We start from the raw sequence: 15,348 nt of genomic DNA on the forward strand, positions 1-15,348 counted from the left end.
GAGACGATGACAGCTAACTGATATAATTGATAGGTTCTGAAGTACATTTGATTTTATAACAACAACACGAGATCATGAAAAACTTGGGATAACTGTGGAGTAACAATTGTTTCCATATCGAGGTCGAAAACATTTCATCTGACATTAAACCAAACAAATTATATAAAAATCTGGTTTGTATGTGATACCGAATAAATTGTATAAGAAAAGAAGCAACATAAATACGGAACAATAACGAACGGATATCTAGGTGAGAATGTTGTCCCAAAAATGGTAAAAAATATGTATAGGGGTGCTGGTCAAACAAAATATGCTGATAATTGCATCGAATTCATATGTACATTTCCACAATTCCGGCACAATTTGAGGGGCGCCAAATTTTTCAGAATGTCAAAATTTTAAATTTAACGACAATACATTTTAAGGATTTATCCTGATTTTTGTATATAAATTTACAAATATATTTCTATGAAATAGAATGTAATTCATTTTCTGATTACATTTTTTATACGTGAGTGCAATAATGATAAAAAATGTTTTATAACAGAAATAATTGAATATTGATAAGCTTTTTCTGACGAATTTTCAAAGCTATGTTGACTTGTTGTATCTTTAGTAAAGTTAATCTTACAAGTAAGCCGCTTCTAAAATTGCACAATGTTTTCTTATTTTATTTTCAATGATTCCGGTGTTTCATACATATATGAATTGATATAAGTATTTATTTAAAATTCATCTTTTTGTTTGTAAATAAAAATATTTTTATTCTTAAAAATTATTTCTATAGAATCAAATAAATGAATATATTCATTTTATAGCCAATTTTGATAAATAGAAACAATTTGAAGAAAATAAAAATTTAATAGCATTGGTGTTTCATTTTCGCAATATTGTGAATTATATTGACGAAAATTAACGAACTTTTATAGCTTAAAGAAATAATTCGTAATTATTGTAAAATGTTATTAAAATTCAAGAATATATTTATGTCAATATATACAGACGTGGTCACGCAAATAGCACACATAGTCAATAGAAGCAATAAGAGCTTATACAATTGACATAGTTCTTTAAAAGGCTAAAAAGGGCTAAAAATATCATTATTTGTTTATTAATTTACCCATTTAAGTAAAAAATAACAATTAGCAATTCACGAATAATTAATATTAATTGAAAAACTTGAGCTCCCTCTAAAATGCCTTGGACATTCAAATAGCACAATTTACCAAACCTGCAAAAATTATGTGAAATTAATGAAATTTAATCAACGATTTGGTTCCATAATATATTCACGTTTCTAATACTTGGTACTATATCCCCGATTTTGCATTACGGTATTACATCTGCGTACCATACTTTCTACAAGCTTCTCACACCTCTCCTTTGGGATGGAGTACCAAGCTTCCTTAATACCTTCCCACAAATGTTCAAAATTTGAGAAATTTTCAGCCGCAATTTTAATTTTAACGTCGTTCCATAGGTTTTCTATGGGATTAAGGTCAGGGCTTTGCGCTGGCCAATCCAAAACATTTATATTTTCTTTCATAAGCCAATCCTTTGTGACCTTCGCCGTATGCTTATGGTCGTTATCCTGTATTAAAGCAAATGGTTCCATTTCGTTCCTTAATATGTCTAAATATTGATACCGATCCATTTTTCCGTTAATGCGAATAATTGGACCCACGTCTTCCAACAGTCTTCCGCGATATATTTAATCCATATGATTTCCTGCATTATTTGTATGGAAGACTTAAACGGGTAGGCCTTGCTTTTCCGGATTATGGCTCCATCTTCAGTAAATGTTGTCTTTCGCGATGGTTGGATAATGCAAGCAACATGTCAGGTTTATATTCAGGAGTGCAAACACGAATCAAAACAACTAATCCATTAGCTCTTTAAATTTAGTGGGAACTTGTGCAGCTGAATCTGTTACCGAAGCAGTTGACTTTGTTGGGAAATTTTAAGACAGCATACAAGTTTAAGACTTAAAAGAGTGGCCTAGAATAATTGTTGCACTAAACTTTATTGGTGAAAACAAAGATGAAAAACCTACTACGCGAGCTGAAGCTAAGGGACTGCAGCAAAAATTACAACATCTAGAAACAGCAATTCTAGTCATTGTTTGGAATGCAATTTTGGATCGCTTTAATGCTGCGAGTAAGAAGCTTCAGGATTCTCAAGCTGATAAGAATATATAGTTCTTTGGCATTATTTCTCAAAGATATGAGAGATAAACAATTTTCTGATTATGAAAAGAAAGCCAAAGCATGTTCAGGAGAAAGTTCTTTTTCCACCTTGAGAAGAGTCAAAACGTATTTACGCGCAAGTATGGGCCAAGAGAGACTCAATGCTCTAGCACTACTGTCAATTGAAGCCCAACTAGTTCAAGAAATTGATTACAACGACATAATTGATGATTTTGCTCAGACGAAAGCCAGAAAGAAGATATTTAAAAATCAAGTTATACATTATAGTTTAAGAAAACTGACTGTTATTTATGTTGTTAATATTTATTTGTATTGTTTAACAAATATACTTTTATGAAATAAATATTATATATTAATAATATGAACGGACTCAAAGAAATAAAATTTCATCCTTTAAAACGGGCGCCTAATCAGACAGGGCCTAGGGCGGCAAAATACTTAATCCGCCACTGGATATACAGTTGAACTTTCAAAACTCGAACTTCTATAATTCGAAGTTCTCCATAACTCGAACTCTTGAATTGGCAATAGAAGTCAAATTTCATACAAATTATCTTCCATAACTCGAATTGTCTCCAACTCGAAATATTTTTGTGGATTATGGTTATTCGAGTTAATACTATGTTTACATATTATCCAGATTATCCAGAGAGGAGAACGAGATTATCTCCATTTACGAGCTTAACTCGATAATCTGTAATTAAGAAACGAGATTTCCCATACAAAATTCCTCTCTGGATAATCCGAGATTATAGAATATCTCGTTTTATACAACCAGATTTTCGGTGTTTTTCCTAGTTTTATCGATAATTTTGCGAAGAAGAGGAGAAATGTCAAATGAAAATGTAAACAAAAATGTAATATGTGTAATACAACAACAAATGCAACACATTTGACAATTGATAATCTCATTTGGCTATACGTAAACGGTTAGATTATCGACCGAGCTTAGAACGAGATTATTTTCATATGTAAACACTATAAGGAAGTTCAACTGCATTTGCACTTACTTAACTCGTCATTGGATGCTCATTTTACTATTTCTTTAATTTAACCAATACAAATCCGCACCTCCCCCCCTCCCCCCCGTTTTAGAAACGCGATAAAATGAGTCTTGTATTACTCAACCAAGGGTGCTCTTATATCAATATCCTTTCTTGATCTCGTAGGAAACTAAAGTATAACACATAGCGCCTATAACTATGCTACAGAAAAGTAACAAGAGGCAAATGTTAGATTAAAGAATGTATATACATACATATAAATACTTATTTAAAGGGGGTCAGATCCCGAGAATACTGCGTTGAGACGGAAGCCATTTTAAGCTCTATTAATGTAATAATGTCATCGTTTTCATTGGTTTGTGAAGACAACAATCTTTTCAGGTGGCTGGCGCATCATTCCACACTTTAGTTTCGGTTCATCGCATATGCTTGACTGACTGTGAGTTCGACTTGTGAGTAAAATGATGCAGACATGTTTCATTCATTGATACATACTGATATTCTGGTTCATATTTATTATATACAGGAAGAAGGAATTACTTTGACAGTTTGAACGTTCATTTCGACTATGAAACATCATTTGCAGTAGAAACGCAACCTTGTTGCTCTTCGAGCGAGATTGGAATTTTATTCATTTTCATCCAACGATTTTTAAATTGAAAATCTTTCTTTGAATAAATCTGTAAGTATGTACATTATTTTTTCTTTATTTATTTTTTTCATTTAATCGATTTTGTGTAACTGTTCAATTGTTTTCGCCAAAAACAGACGGTATTATGTAGGAGAGTTCAAAAAATTGCTGAACTCTCTCTGACCAATTTAACATATTCTTCCGTGTTTAGTATCAAAAGGCAAATTGTACAAAAAATAAAGCATTTATTTCAATTCCACTGGAAACAAAAAAATATTTTTCTCTAATAAAAATCAACAGATATTCACAGTACACATATTTGGTGTGTGCATGCAGGTATAGTATAATGTATGTATTAGTGTCTAACTGTATATATGTAGGTTGTGTGCGTTCAAGCGCTAGGTAAAAGTGTGTTCATGTGCGTTAGGTTTACTTTAGTTGTAGTTGTAGTCCATGATATCAGAAATAAAGCATACACAGCTCACTCCCACATCGGACCACACTGTTTGCTATCACTGCTGCCATCTTGTTTCCGTTCACTTTCTCTTGGTTCCGCACATCCAGCACTACCACGGTAACCACATCAACCAACATCTTCATCACCATCGTATTTGCTGCTATACGTTACGCATCACATGTGTGTATGTGTGTGTGTGTCGGCGCCTCAGTCGGCATTATCCAGAATGGCATCGATCAGCGCTACCACCTTCTGCCGGAAGCGGCGGTTCTGTTTCCCGGACATTTCCTTCAGAAATGGATGCAAGCTGTTGAGAAATGATTGATCAGCATCAGGTGAGGAGGGCATTAAACATTGGCGATGATGTTCATTTTTACTTTTAATCCACTCGGCAAACTCCGTCAGATCGACGGCGGATGTGCTACGCGGCGTCGCTTGCGTATCCGTTGCTGCAGCGAAAGCGCTACTGTTTGCCGCATTACCGCTGCCACTGTTGACGCCACCACCAACGCCAATGGCACACGCACTCAAAGTGTTGACTGCCGTCGCTGTACATCGTCCATGTTCCGGCGTTGTGGCGCCCTGCTCCGTTTTGATGGCGGTCGGTGCCGGCATGACGACTGGTACTGGTATGGCGCACGGTGCTGTCATTGGTGGCTGCACTTGTATGCGTTGTTGTTGTTGCTGTTGCTGTTGTTGCGTCGCTGTTACTGTGCCCTCGTGTAGCGACACTACAACATCCTCCTCGGCTATAGCGACTTCGGTGCCGTTGGAATCTTTGGTGTCATCACTACTGACTATGGGCAATGGTATGTGATTGATGCGCGTCATCGGCGGCTGCGGTGTCATTTTGCGTTGCGCAATTATGCTCGGTGTCGCATTGACGTTCTTTAGACGCGTTTTTGTGTAGGGTATTAAGAATTGCAGATATTTGGAGAGGTAATATTTGCGTTTGCCTCGACCAGTACTGGTGCGTGATAACTTCAACGAACGCAGGAAACTGCTTCGGATGGTACGCCATCTCTCTCGACAATTGCGCACTGCAAAGGTAAGATTAAAAGAACAATTACATATTTACTCAAGCAGTCAAAAACTAGTCAAATGAAATACACAACGAAGAAGAATTAAAGGGTAAATAAGTCTCGAATACGACTTCGCTCCCCATAAGTTCGGGATATGAATCTCAAAAATTACAAAAGAAGGTGCTATACCTATGAAACATTCCTTAAAGTATACTTTTATGATTTACAGTACAGAGTAGCGCTTCCAAAGAAATACAAGTAATAACCTCTCATACAATACCTTCTTTAGCGCTTGAATTCCTCGAATAAATTCTAAACTCCGTCGAATTTGGTCTACAATGCGGCTTATTAGTACGTTAAATTCACAGTTGTCCAAAAAACGTTCGTCTATAAAGCATTTACTTCTCACTGATGAAGTGCGGATTTTTTGATTGATCGAGATAGCGGACACTACAAAGTTGGCAAGAAATATGTTCCAACATATATACATATATTAAATAAATAAATATTTCGGGTTGCGAAGTGTGGATCAGAAGACCAGAAAAAAAGGTTTGAAGAAAAAACTTTAAGAACTTTATTCACCAAAAAAGCCAAGCCAGACCTCAAAAAAATGCTCGATTGAAATGTAGCGCCCATAAAAAGGTAACCGAGGTAATACTAAGAGTAATTTTGAAGGAAATAGGTACATATGTCTTCAGCTACAGGAATTATATCTAAAAGTTGTAAATTCCTTAGGAAACAGCAAATGTAGTGGATTTTAGAGGTCTCTTTACAGGTTGTAATATATACATATTATCAAAAATAAATGGTTATTTTGTCCCAAAAGCTTTTATTGGTTAAATCGTGCCCAAAGGGAGTAAGACAGACTAAAATATCGTTATCCGAAGAGTCAATATTTCTGTAAAAAACATCTTCATTAAGCTATGAAGATCTAAACATTTATCTCTATCCGTCTACCGAACTCAACTAGATTATTCCAAGCGGAAGTACCGGGAATAGAGAAGGCCTGTACATAAAGCTCTATTGATTAACTACGAGAGGAAACATAACAATAAACACAAATAGCCAGGTGGCTGGCCTTGTCGTTGCCAATGACTAATTTCAGTATAGTCTATAACTGCAAGAAGACATTGAGCCACTGGAAGACAAACTTGATCTTGATTCTCGGCCAAAGGAACATTTTCGGTAACGAAAAAGCAAACGAGCAATGGCAGAAGCCTTTCTAGAGGAATCCGAGGCGGAGTTAATACCATACCCGCTAAGAACGATCAGGAGAGAGCTCAACTCACAATTTAAACAATTAGCTGAGAATATATGGAAAAATTCAACCAATTCTTAAAATAACTAAACAGATATGGCCAAAATAGGATAAGACAAAAAAGGACTAGTATTTTCAGACTTTCATTGGCATTTGGAGAACATGTGATAAAAATGGGTAACAATAACACTTGCCGCGGCTGTGAACTTGAAGGGAGTAAGGAAAGAATTTTCAATTCTCTCTGTGTATGTTCAGCCCTATCGCAGAACAGACACAGAATACTTGGAATGGATGTCTACTAAAAGCATATCGGAATAAGTAGCTTCGAAAGCACAAAAAGCAATGAAAAACTTTAACGCCAAAATTCAAAAAGTTAGTGCAAGAAAAGCTATGGGTTTGATCTCATTACCACTTATTACCAAATTCAGTGGTTGAAATCACAGTGGGACAGATGCAGTTGATTCATGAAGTAGCATGATGGCTACAGTACTTGTGCAGTTATTTTAACACATTAAGTTTAGGTTTTAAATTTAGCTCTCTTAAACTTGATTAGTGTGAAGCATTATGCGAGTATGCAGCATTATATAGGTACAATTATTTCCATTTATAAATTTACAGTCATCCGGAAGTGTAGAGAGATTCTTAACATTATTCACACAAGTTGTTGCGAGCGTAAAAACCTACATAACCTACATACCTACATATAAAGCGAGAAAAGTGTATGCAATAAGAATAAGTTGTATCGTATACGAAGCTTTTTACTACCCCGACTTTAAAGTGTACCAGTATGCCCATATGTATATACAACTAGAATTGCACAGCTGATAAAAATCCCGATCGTTAGCACTTTCGCGCTGAGATCAGCTATGAAAGTTGCGATAAAAAGCACAGGAAGCATACAAAAAACCTATTATCGGAACGGTGATTCAAAGAATGCGCACACATATGCGGGTATGTAAATATGTATTTTAATATCATCTACTACACATTTTCTTCGAAATTTGCAGTAAACTTCAAAATCTCAAAAACTTTGCGTAGTTGAGAGCTGCTGTTCTATTGAGTAACGGCAAACGCGTTTTCTGCAATGCAAATAAACACCTAGAAGTGCTTGTAACCGCAACAGAAAATCGCAATAAATTAAAAACAAATTAAATGCTCGTGCACAAATGCTAAAAGCAAATAACGAAACAACGCAATACGAGCGCAAACGGCAAACAGAGAGCGCAAGAGCATCAACGATAGAGCGTAGTAGAGTAGATTGTGGCAATAGACGATTGTACTCATTACAGACACACACTCACATGAGTACTATATATGTATATTGCATGACAAAAGCTCCGAGCACAGCGAATGCCATTTACGACACGACCGAGGCATGCAAAGCTTCTGCAGCAATTGCAGCTGGCGTGCCAACATTGGGAGCAGCACCTTGCTTCGCGTCGCGTCTCACCTTTGTGCGCACCATGTCGCACATGCAAATGCAGCAAAATACGGCAACAAGTAAACAAACCGATTGACTGGCGACTGACGAAGCGACATGGTGTGACGCCCCACACATGCACACAGCCACACAAGCTTGCGAAAAGCGAATCAGAAAAAAAAAATCACAATAACAACTTTGTAAGAAGTTGGGGGCGCAGCTTTGGGTAACGTAACTGAGCGTATTGAGGGCGCTGCCATTGCCAACTGACCAACGTCATGCATGCGCGCGCCTCTGTGTGTGTGTTCGTGCGTGCCTGTATTGTCTACAACAGCGCGCGACAATCATCAAGTTGCGTACGTCAAATGGTGTTGCGGTTGGGTTGGGGTGAGGGGCGGTTGGTCGCGACACGAATGACGAGCGGCGAGTGGAAGTGCAGTGCAGTGCATTGTAGTGTGTAGCGCATGCATCGCGAATGCGAAAGCGAAAACTTTGAAGAACGAACGGCACGCAAATCTACGCTGCGCTCTGCTCTGCGGCTGTTGTGAGCTGTTAGCTAGCTAGCTAGCTGGCTCACTATTACTACATAGCAAATGCGAAAAAGCTCGACCGCATGAACACGCCAATGAGACAACAAGAATAACAACAACAATCACAAGCGAGAAAATGCATACACAACAATAGCAACAAAATGCAACGCAAATTATTATAATAACAATATGTAGATATGTATTATGTATGTACAACAAAAATAAATAGAAACCACAATGCTAGCAAGCGCACATACACACACTAACTACAACAATTATGGTTATTAGCAATAAAGACGAAATGGGAGCAGCTGCGACGGCGCCAGCCAGCCAGCAGACACAATCATTGCCTACATACCATTATCTTTTGTCTCATTGGCCACCTCCTGCCAGGCCTTTTGGGTTTCGTCCTTCTTGCTGTACGCTGGCAGCGTTGAGTTCCAAAGGCACGGATGGTTTTCCACCAATTGTACAAAGCGCACATTGAGGACGGGATCATCCTTGCGCGCCATGCTGACAGCAGACGTCGCAACACTGGATGCGCGTCGCTGGCGTACAAACGACGGACGACGACGACGAGTGTGTTGACGACGCCTGATGTTGATGTTGATATTGATGGTGTTGTTGACGATGTTTATGATGATGATGATGACGATGTTGTTGTTGATGATGACAACGTCTGCCGAACACTGTACACTGACCGCTCGTTGGCGCAACGTATACGCGCGCGCCCTGTGTCGCACCTGTTATCGTCGTAACACCACAATATATAGTTCACCAATTGAAGCCACTCAGACGACAACGACGACAATGACGGCGGCTGCCCTCGTTTGCATTGATGGTGCAAAGTGTGGCGCGGTGCGGTGCGGCACAGATAATAATTGTATGCACGTGTGTGTGTGTATGTGTTTTTGCAGCGTTTGTTTGTAGTTGTATGCGACGCGAAGAATTAAATAGTGTACGACGGTGCAGTAAAATCAACTTGACTGAACGAGCGTTAAGCGAAAACTGAAAAAGCTGCATTGGCGACAGCGGCGCCCCAACAACGACGACTACTACTGCAATCTCAAATGGCAACAGCAAACGCAAATGCAACGACAACAGCGGCACCATTCAGTCAGCACGAAGAACGCGCCGTAAGCCAAAATAGTGCCACAGTGTGTACGTTTTGTTGAATATATGAGAATGTTCATTGTAAATATGTATGTACTTCATTGTCGTTGATCTGAAGGACATAATTTATGCAAACAGACAGCGTGTGCATATGTTTACAGTTAATAGATTTATTGACTCGTTTTAGTAATGAATTTGATTTAACTTTTATAAAAATTGTATTGCCTAAGAAAAAATTGTCTATACATAGTAGCTTCCAGGTACTATGCCGAAAACCTTTATCTTGGCGCGTTCTAGCCCATTAAGCATATATTCTTGGGAGTATTCCTGGTTAGTATCTGCGCTCAATAACAATGTGAATGATGAATCTGGTAATATCAACATAAAGCTCAATCTTTTAATGTAAAAAAGTCAAGGAAACTTTTCACGTATTTCTTGATATTATTGTAATACTTATCTTGAACAAAATACAGTTGAACTTCCATAACATGAAGTTCTCCATAACTAGAACTCTTGAATAGGCAATAGAAGTCAAATTCCATACAAATTTCCTTCCATAAATCAAACTTTTCGAACAGGGCATACTAGAAAATTTAAATTTTTACTGTCGAGACAGAATTTTAAAATTTTTTTGCAAAACATTGACGATGATTAAAAATTAATGGAAACTGATTTCGATTTATGGATTAAATGAATTGAAAAAAATACGTACTTTTTACTCTTCCTAATTTACTAAAGATAAACGCAAAAACTGGAAATTTTGTGGAAAATATTAAAAATTGTTGAAATCGGGCAAGAACTTTTCAAGGTCCCCTATTTTGCACATATAATTCTAAATTTTTTTAACGAAAATATTGGTAATTATCTCCGGTGTGCTTTATACTGTAACTTTTAATTGAGATATCTTAAGGTAAATAAGAGAATGGATTATATTGGGTACAGTTTAGCCTAGTTTCGACAAAGAGTGAAAACGGTTCAGGAATTACTCCAGCTTTCATATACTATACATAATGATTTTAGTTATTAAAAGTACATAATTAAATTGCTTTAAGCCATTTCAACATATTCCATCTGTTCTGGGACCATCCATGCTTTATGCTATAATATTGACCGTATATTTACCTCACACCGACCCACTGTGCACTGCCAAAGTCACCGTCGGCGTCGTAAATGCAGTTAGAGTTATGTAGGTGTTTCTACGTGCAAGCAAACACTTGCGCTGCGCAGCAAAAGTTGCGAGTATATTGTGTGCACCCCTTTGATGCCACCGACGTCGCAAAAGCTTGAGAGAATGCAAAATGCTAAATATGACGTCATCGGCAAACAACTAACTGCGCGTTGCATTTACTGTAAGCATTTATGAACCCAAAAGCACAATGGCTAAGGGAAAAAGTTCGCAACTGTTGGTTGGGATGGTGGAGGGTTGTACGAAACTTGTGAAATGGGCAGAAAATTGAACTCACGACAACACGTCGGTCGGTTTCAATTGTTGGCGAGAGCTAAACACCAAGTAAAGTAGCCCACGTATGTTTTAGTAGCAATCGTGCTAATTGCATTCACTTACTTGACAGTGATCGCATTGGCCCATAGCAGCACTAACTGCAGATCTTCATGCAATGGACGTCTAAAAACATTTACATCTGCGTCGCGTAGCCGTTAGAACTTTTGCAATGATATTGCATTTTGCTGCGTTTTTTGCACTTATTTTTAGTAAAGTCTACGCTTTGCATTGTAAGTACCTTACGAGTTGTGCCGAATGCACTTCGGCACATTTACCTGCATACACATGCATATGTATGTACGTATATGGCTGAAATGCCAGCGCAAGCTTCGGTGTCGTGTGACGAATATGCATTGGAAATTATTATTGTTTTTTTTTTTTGTTAGAACATACATACATATGTACGTACTGTCGATTTTGTTACATTTTGTGTTGACTTTGTATTTCGCATTTTCTCCGTTCTTTGTGTCTGTTGTTTTTTTTGTGAGTACTCATTTGAGCTTTCGCTGGTAAAAGTGAAAAAGTGGCGTACAAACTGAACTCAACAGCAAACATACATACATGCGTGTATGTATTTTGGTGCTGTCCCATTGCACGTGTTTTCATTCACCGTTTGATGAAATCGTTAGAAAAGTTTCTACCCACATGTTCACATTACTCTAGTACGCTAGCACTCAGCTGGCCCAAGTGCGCTGGCAAAGTAAACTTTTTCTTCTAAAGCTCAGTGGCACTCATAAAGATCTCTTGATTTTTTCAACTCATGCGGAAACAAATAAAAGTTTCAGGTTTTGTATCAGAAAATTGTTTCTAACAAATGACATATCGGTTGAGGTCAGAGGAACACTAACATTTAAAGCATTTTCTTCTCTCGTTTTTTTCAATTGAGAAACTTTTTGGTTTGGTACTATTGGTAACAATTACACGGATTTAGCAATATTTCTAAAATCCGTCAAACCAATTTAGGCACATCTTTCGATTGTGAAACCGCTAATTTTTAAATAATTAATTCTCTAAGTGGTTAGATACTAACCGATGAAGTTGGAGATAAAGGTATCAACCAACCAACCATCATTCCAAAAGTCCTTGAACATCTGATGCAGATCTTCAAATTTCGTTTCCCAATTCCCTGAGACCCAGTTATCTTCGCTTTGTCCGGAAAACACGGACGGACCGGTGCTAACCCGGGGCTACGTAGGCTACGTACATTCCACAGTTCCCAACCAAGGACCGAAGTGGCTGCTAACAGATAAACGGCGCCGTTGGTACGTTCGACTCCATTATAGTATAACGAAGACAAAAACGTATTATTGTAGTCGTTGCGAATCCCTGGTAGTGATATTTCAAATCTTACAGCCTTAAGCGCTAAATACACGACACGAACATTTCCGCGAACATTCCGCAATCTTGTTCGCAGCTTTGGCCATACACCATACGAACTTTTGGCCGAACATTAGTTCTCTTTCAGACAGCGATGAATACGGACAACAATTGTGCTGCTGCAATATTGCTCGCTGTGGCAATTAAGCGTAGAAAAAAGAGAGAAGATCGCAAAAAAAAAATTTGGTTCAAAGAATGGTTTAAAAAACGAGCAGTTCTTGGACAAAGTGAGCTTATTAAAGAACTGGAATTCACGTCACAAAATGATTTTAAAAAGTACGTTCGTATGAACAAGGCAACATTTGACCAACTTTTACAAAAAATTTTGCCACTCATAACGAAACGGGATACAATAATGAGAGAAGCGATTCCCCCTCATCACCGCCTTGCTTTAACTTTGCGCTTTCTAGCTAGTGGCAATAGCTTTGAAGACTTAAAATTGCGCAATTGCGCCCCAAATGATTGGGAAAATAGTTACAGAGACTTGTGATGCCATAATAAGTCAATTGAAAGATTTTATTAAGGTAATTATTTATTTATTAAATTATTTATTTTCGACCAAACAAGAAAAGTTTCATGTGTACATATGTGTGTCTGAAAATTATTGGTTTTTGAAGTAAAAATAAAAATAAATTATTCGTTCTCTTCAAACGATGCAAAGAAATTTTGTAAGTTTTCTACCGAGCTCGAATTAATGGCGTTTTGTGTGACTTGAGGTGACATTCTACTACTGTTTATGGACGAGCCGCTACTTAAAGGAGTCGGAACTCTTATTGTATAATTATGCATGTGTTGGGGCACCGCGTAGTTAAGTTGCGTAGACGTGCGCATTGGGTATTGCGGAATGACATTTGGTGTTAATATTTGACTTGGGTTAAACACATTTTGGATTTGAATCGCGTGTCCAAATTCCAATGCTCCCAAGCAACCTTGAAATAAAACATCTGATATGATTTTTCGCGCAATCGTTTTCTGGGAGGCCTCCATTTCACTATACTGCGAAGCCCACGATTGAGCCAAGGAGTCACCTTCTGTGGGTTCGCGGCTGTTGGCAAGTCTCTCGCATGCAATTTTAATAAGTTTATCTTCTTCAGAAACTTTTCTTTTGCTTGGTCGAACAGTGAATTCCTAAAAAGAAAGATTTATAAGTTTTTCATTACTTTTCAGCTTCCACAAACAGAAAAAGATTGGAAGGTAGAAGCGAAAAATTTTGATGCACGCTGGAACTTCCCAAATTGTATAGGCGCAATTGATGGACAACACGTCAATATAATAAATCCACCTGGATCTGGATCTTTTTATTATAATTATAAAAAAAAATTTTCCATCATTTTAATGGCAGTGGTTAATGTTAATTACGAATTTTTGATGGTGGATGTTGGCACAAATGAAAGAGCGTCTGATGCCGGCCTTTTTAGCGAAACAAAATTTTTTTCATCTCTAAAAAATAAAACATTGAAAATTCCAGACCCTCAGCCGCTTCCAAACTGCGAAGAAAAACTACCATTTGTATTCGTAGCTGACGATGCTTTTCCCCTGTTAGAAAATATCATGAAGCCATTTAGCCACAACACACTCAAGGAAGAAGAAATAATTTTTAACTACAGGCTTTCTCGGGCGAGAAGAATTGTTGAAAACTGTTTTGGCATTTTAGCATCAAGAATTAGAATACTCCTACAAACTATTAATTTATCATCAGAAAAAGTCACGAAAATTGTGTTAACCTGTTGCTACTTGCATAACTTTTTACGCAGGCAAAATGAGGAGACGTATTTTGAAGGTGGATTCGATGTTGAAGAAACAGATCCTGGAGCGATAGAATACGCCGATTGGCATAATGACCATGGACTTACAGCTCTTCAAGCTTCAAGTGCAAAGAATGCATCCAATTTAGCAAAAACTATTCGAGAAAAATATTGTAATTATTTTAATGTAGTGGGAACAGTTCCGTGGCAGAACAATATATTAAATATTAGAAAGTGAATAATTTACGAAATAAAAACAAAATGAATGTTTGTGTTCACAAAAAAAAAGACAATAATATTTTGACTTTTTTTCTTACCTCAAATGTGTTTGTATTTTCATCCTGCATTGTGGTAACGCCTGCCAAAGGTTCTTCTTGATCTTTCAAAAAGCATAGCAAATCATGGCACCAAAGAGTAGGAACATATTCATCTTCAGCACCAGCACCAGACTTCAAACTATCTCTCTTTTTTTTCGATTCACGCCGGTATTGCGCCCGCAAACTAATTATTTTTTTTATAACTGTATCCTTTGTGGCATCAGGATCCACTTCTTTTAATTTTTCGATTAAAACCGCATAATCATTATTCTTTTTAATTCTATTACAATAATCTTTGCTTTTCACTTACCACAATGATGACAAAGATTTGTACATTTCAATAAATTCACTCAGAAATTTTTTACTGTCCATTTGACTTTTCCGCGCACGTCTGTTCTGTTCAGAAATTACTACGAATATGAGCTATTTCGCCATACACGCACGAACAGTTCGCGCAAATGTTTGCCAAAAATTAAAATATTTTGATTTTTGGCGAACATTTGCGCGAACTGGCAAACACCACCATACACGACAGAAAAGTTCGCAGAAACATGACATAACGGGAATGTTTGGCGCTTTACTGTATAACGGGTTTTATGTTCAAGTCAAACAAACGGATTTTTCTTCGTATGGATAACTGTTGAGTTTTCCATATGTTTTGACCATTCCAAATGTTTCTTTTGCTTTTCCTATGGGATTACTTATATCCTCAGCGGAATTATTCAACATCTTCTACATATTCTCCAAGTATATGCAGTGGATTTTT

General features: G+C 37.4%; 2 protein-coding genes across 4 annotated transcripts; both read right to left on the reverse strand.

Moving 5' to 3' along the window:
* Nucleotides 1-4,067: 4,067 nt before the first annotated feature.
* On the reverse strand, nucleotides 4,068-9,560 carry Adf1_32 (uncharacterized). 2 transcript variants are annotated; one of them, XM_054231390.1, is made up of 3 exons: nucleotides 8,888-9,560; nucleotides 4,677-5,339; nucleotides 4,068-4,606 (listed from the first exon to the last, which is right to left on the reverse strand). In XM_054231390.1, the coding sequence occupies exons 1-3, from the start codon at nucleotides 9,039-9,041 to the stop codon at nucleotides 4,590-4,592; spliced, it is 834 nt and encodes a 277-aa protein (XP_054087365.1). In that variant the 5' UTR covers nucleotides 9,042-9,560; the 3' UTR covers nucleotides 4,068-4,589. The 2 variants fall into 2 exon arrangements, with proteins under 2 accessions (XP_054087365.1, XP_011187209.1); XM_011188907.3 differs by having other exon boundaries at nucleotides 4,068-5,339; nucleotides 8,888-9,556.
* A 3,477-nt stretch (nucleotides 9,561-13,037) lies between these two features.
* LOC128922046 (uncharacterized) lies at nucleotides 13,038-15,040 on the reverse strand. Of its 2 annotated transcripts, XR_008471315.1 has the most exons (3): nucleotides 14,893-15,040; nucleotides 14,583-14,815; nucleotides 13,038-13,648 (listed from the first exon to the last, which is right to left on the reverse strand). XR_008471315.1 is itself a non-coding variant. In XM_054231391.1 (2 exons), the coding sequence occupies exons 1-2, from the start codon at nucleotides 14,610-14,612 to the stop codon at nucleotides 13,154-13,156; spliced, it is 525 nt and encodes a 174-aa protein (XP_054087366.1). In that variant the 5' UTR covers nucleotides 14,613-14,715; the 3' UTR covers nucleotides 13,038-13,153. The 2 variants fall into 2 exon arrangements, 1 of the variants encoding a protein (XP_054087366.1); XM_054231391.1 differs by lacking the exon at nucleotides 14,893-15,040 and having other exon boundaries at nucleotides 14,583-14,715.
* Nucleotides 15,041-15,348: the final 308 nt, after the last annotated feature.

Source organism: Zeugodacus cucurbitae, chromosome 5, assembly GCF_028554725.1.
Source record: "Zeugodacus cucurbitae isolate PBARC_wt_2022May chromosome 5, idZeuCucr1.2, whole genome shotgun sequence".
Classification (NCBI taxonomy): domain Eukaryota; kingdom Metazoa; phylum Arthropoda; class Insecta; order Diptera; family Tephritidae; genus Zeugodacus; species Zeugodacus cucurbitae.

What these genes read in the sequence shown, in the direction of transcription:
- Adf1_32 (XM_011188907.3), bottom strand. Translation starts at nt 9,041, where the DNA reads ATGGCGCGCAAGGATGATCCCGTCCTCAATGTGCGCTTTGTACAATTG. An exon ending in CAATGAGACAAAAGATAATG is followed by an intron (nt 5,340 to 8,887) that starts GTATGTAGGCAA and finishes TTACCTTTGCAG; the next exon opens with TGCGCAATTGTCGAGAGAGA.
- LOC128922046 (XM_054231391.1), bottom strand. Translation starts at nt 14,612, where the DNA reads ATGCAGGATGAAAATACAAACACATTTGAG. An exon ending in AAAATACAAACACATTTGAG is followed by an intron (nt 13,649 to 14,582) that starts GTAAGAAAAAAA and finishes CTTTCTTTTTAG; the next exon opens with GAATTCACTGTTCGACCAAG.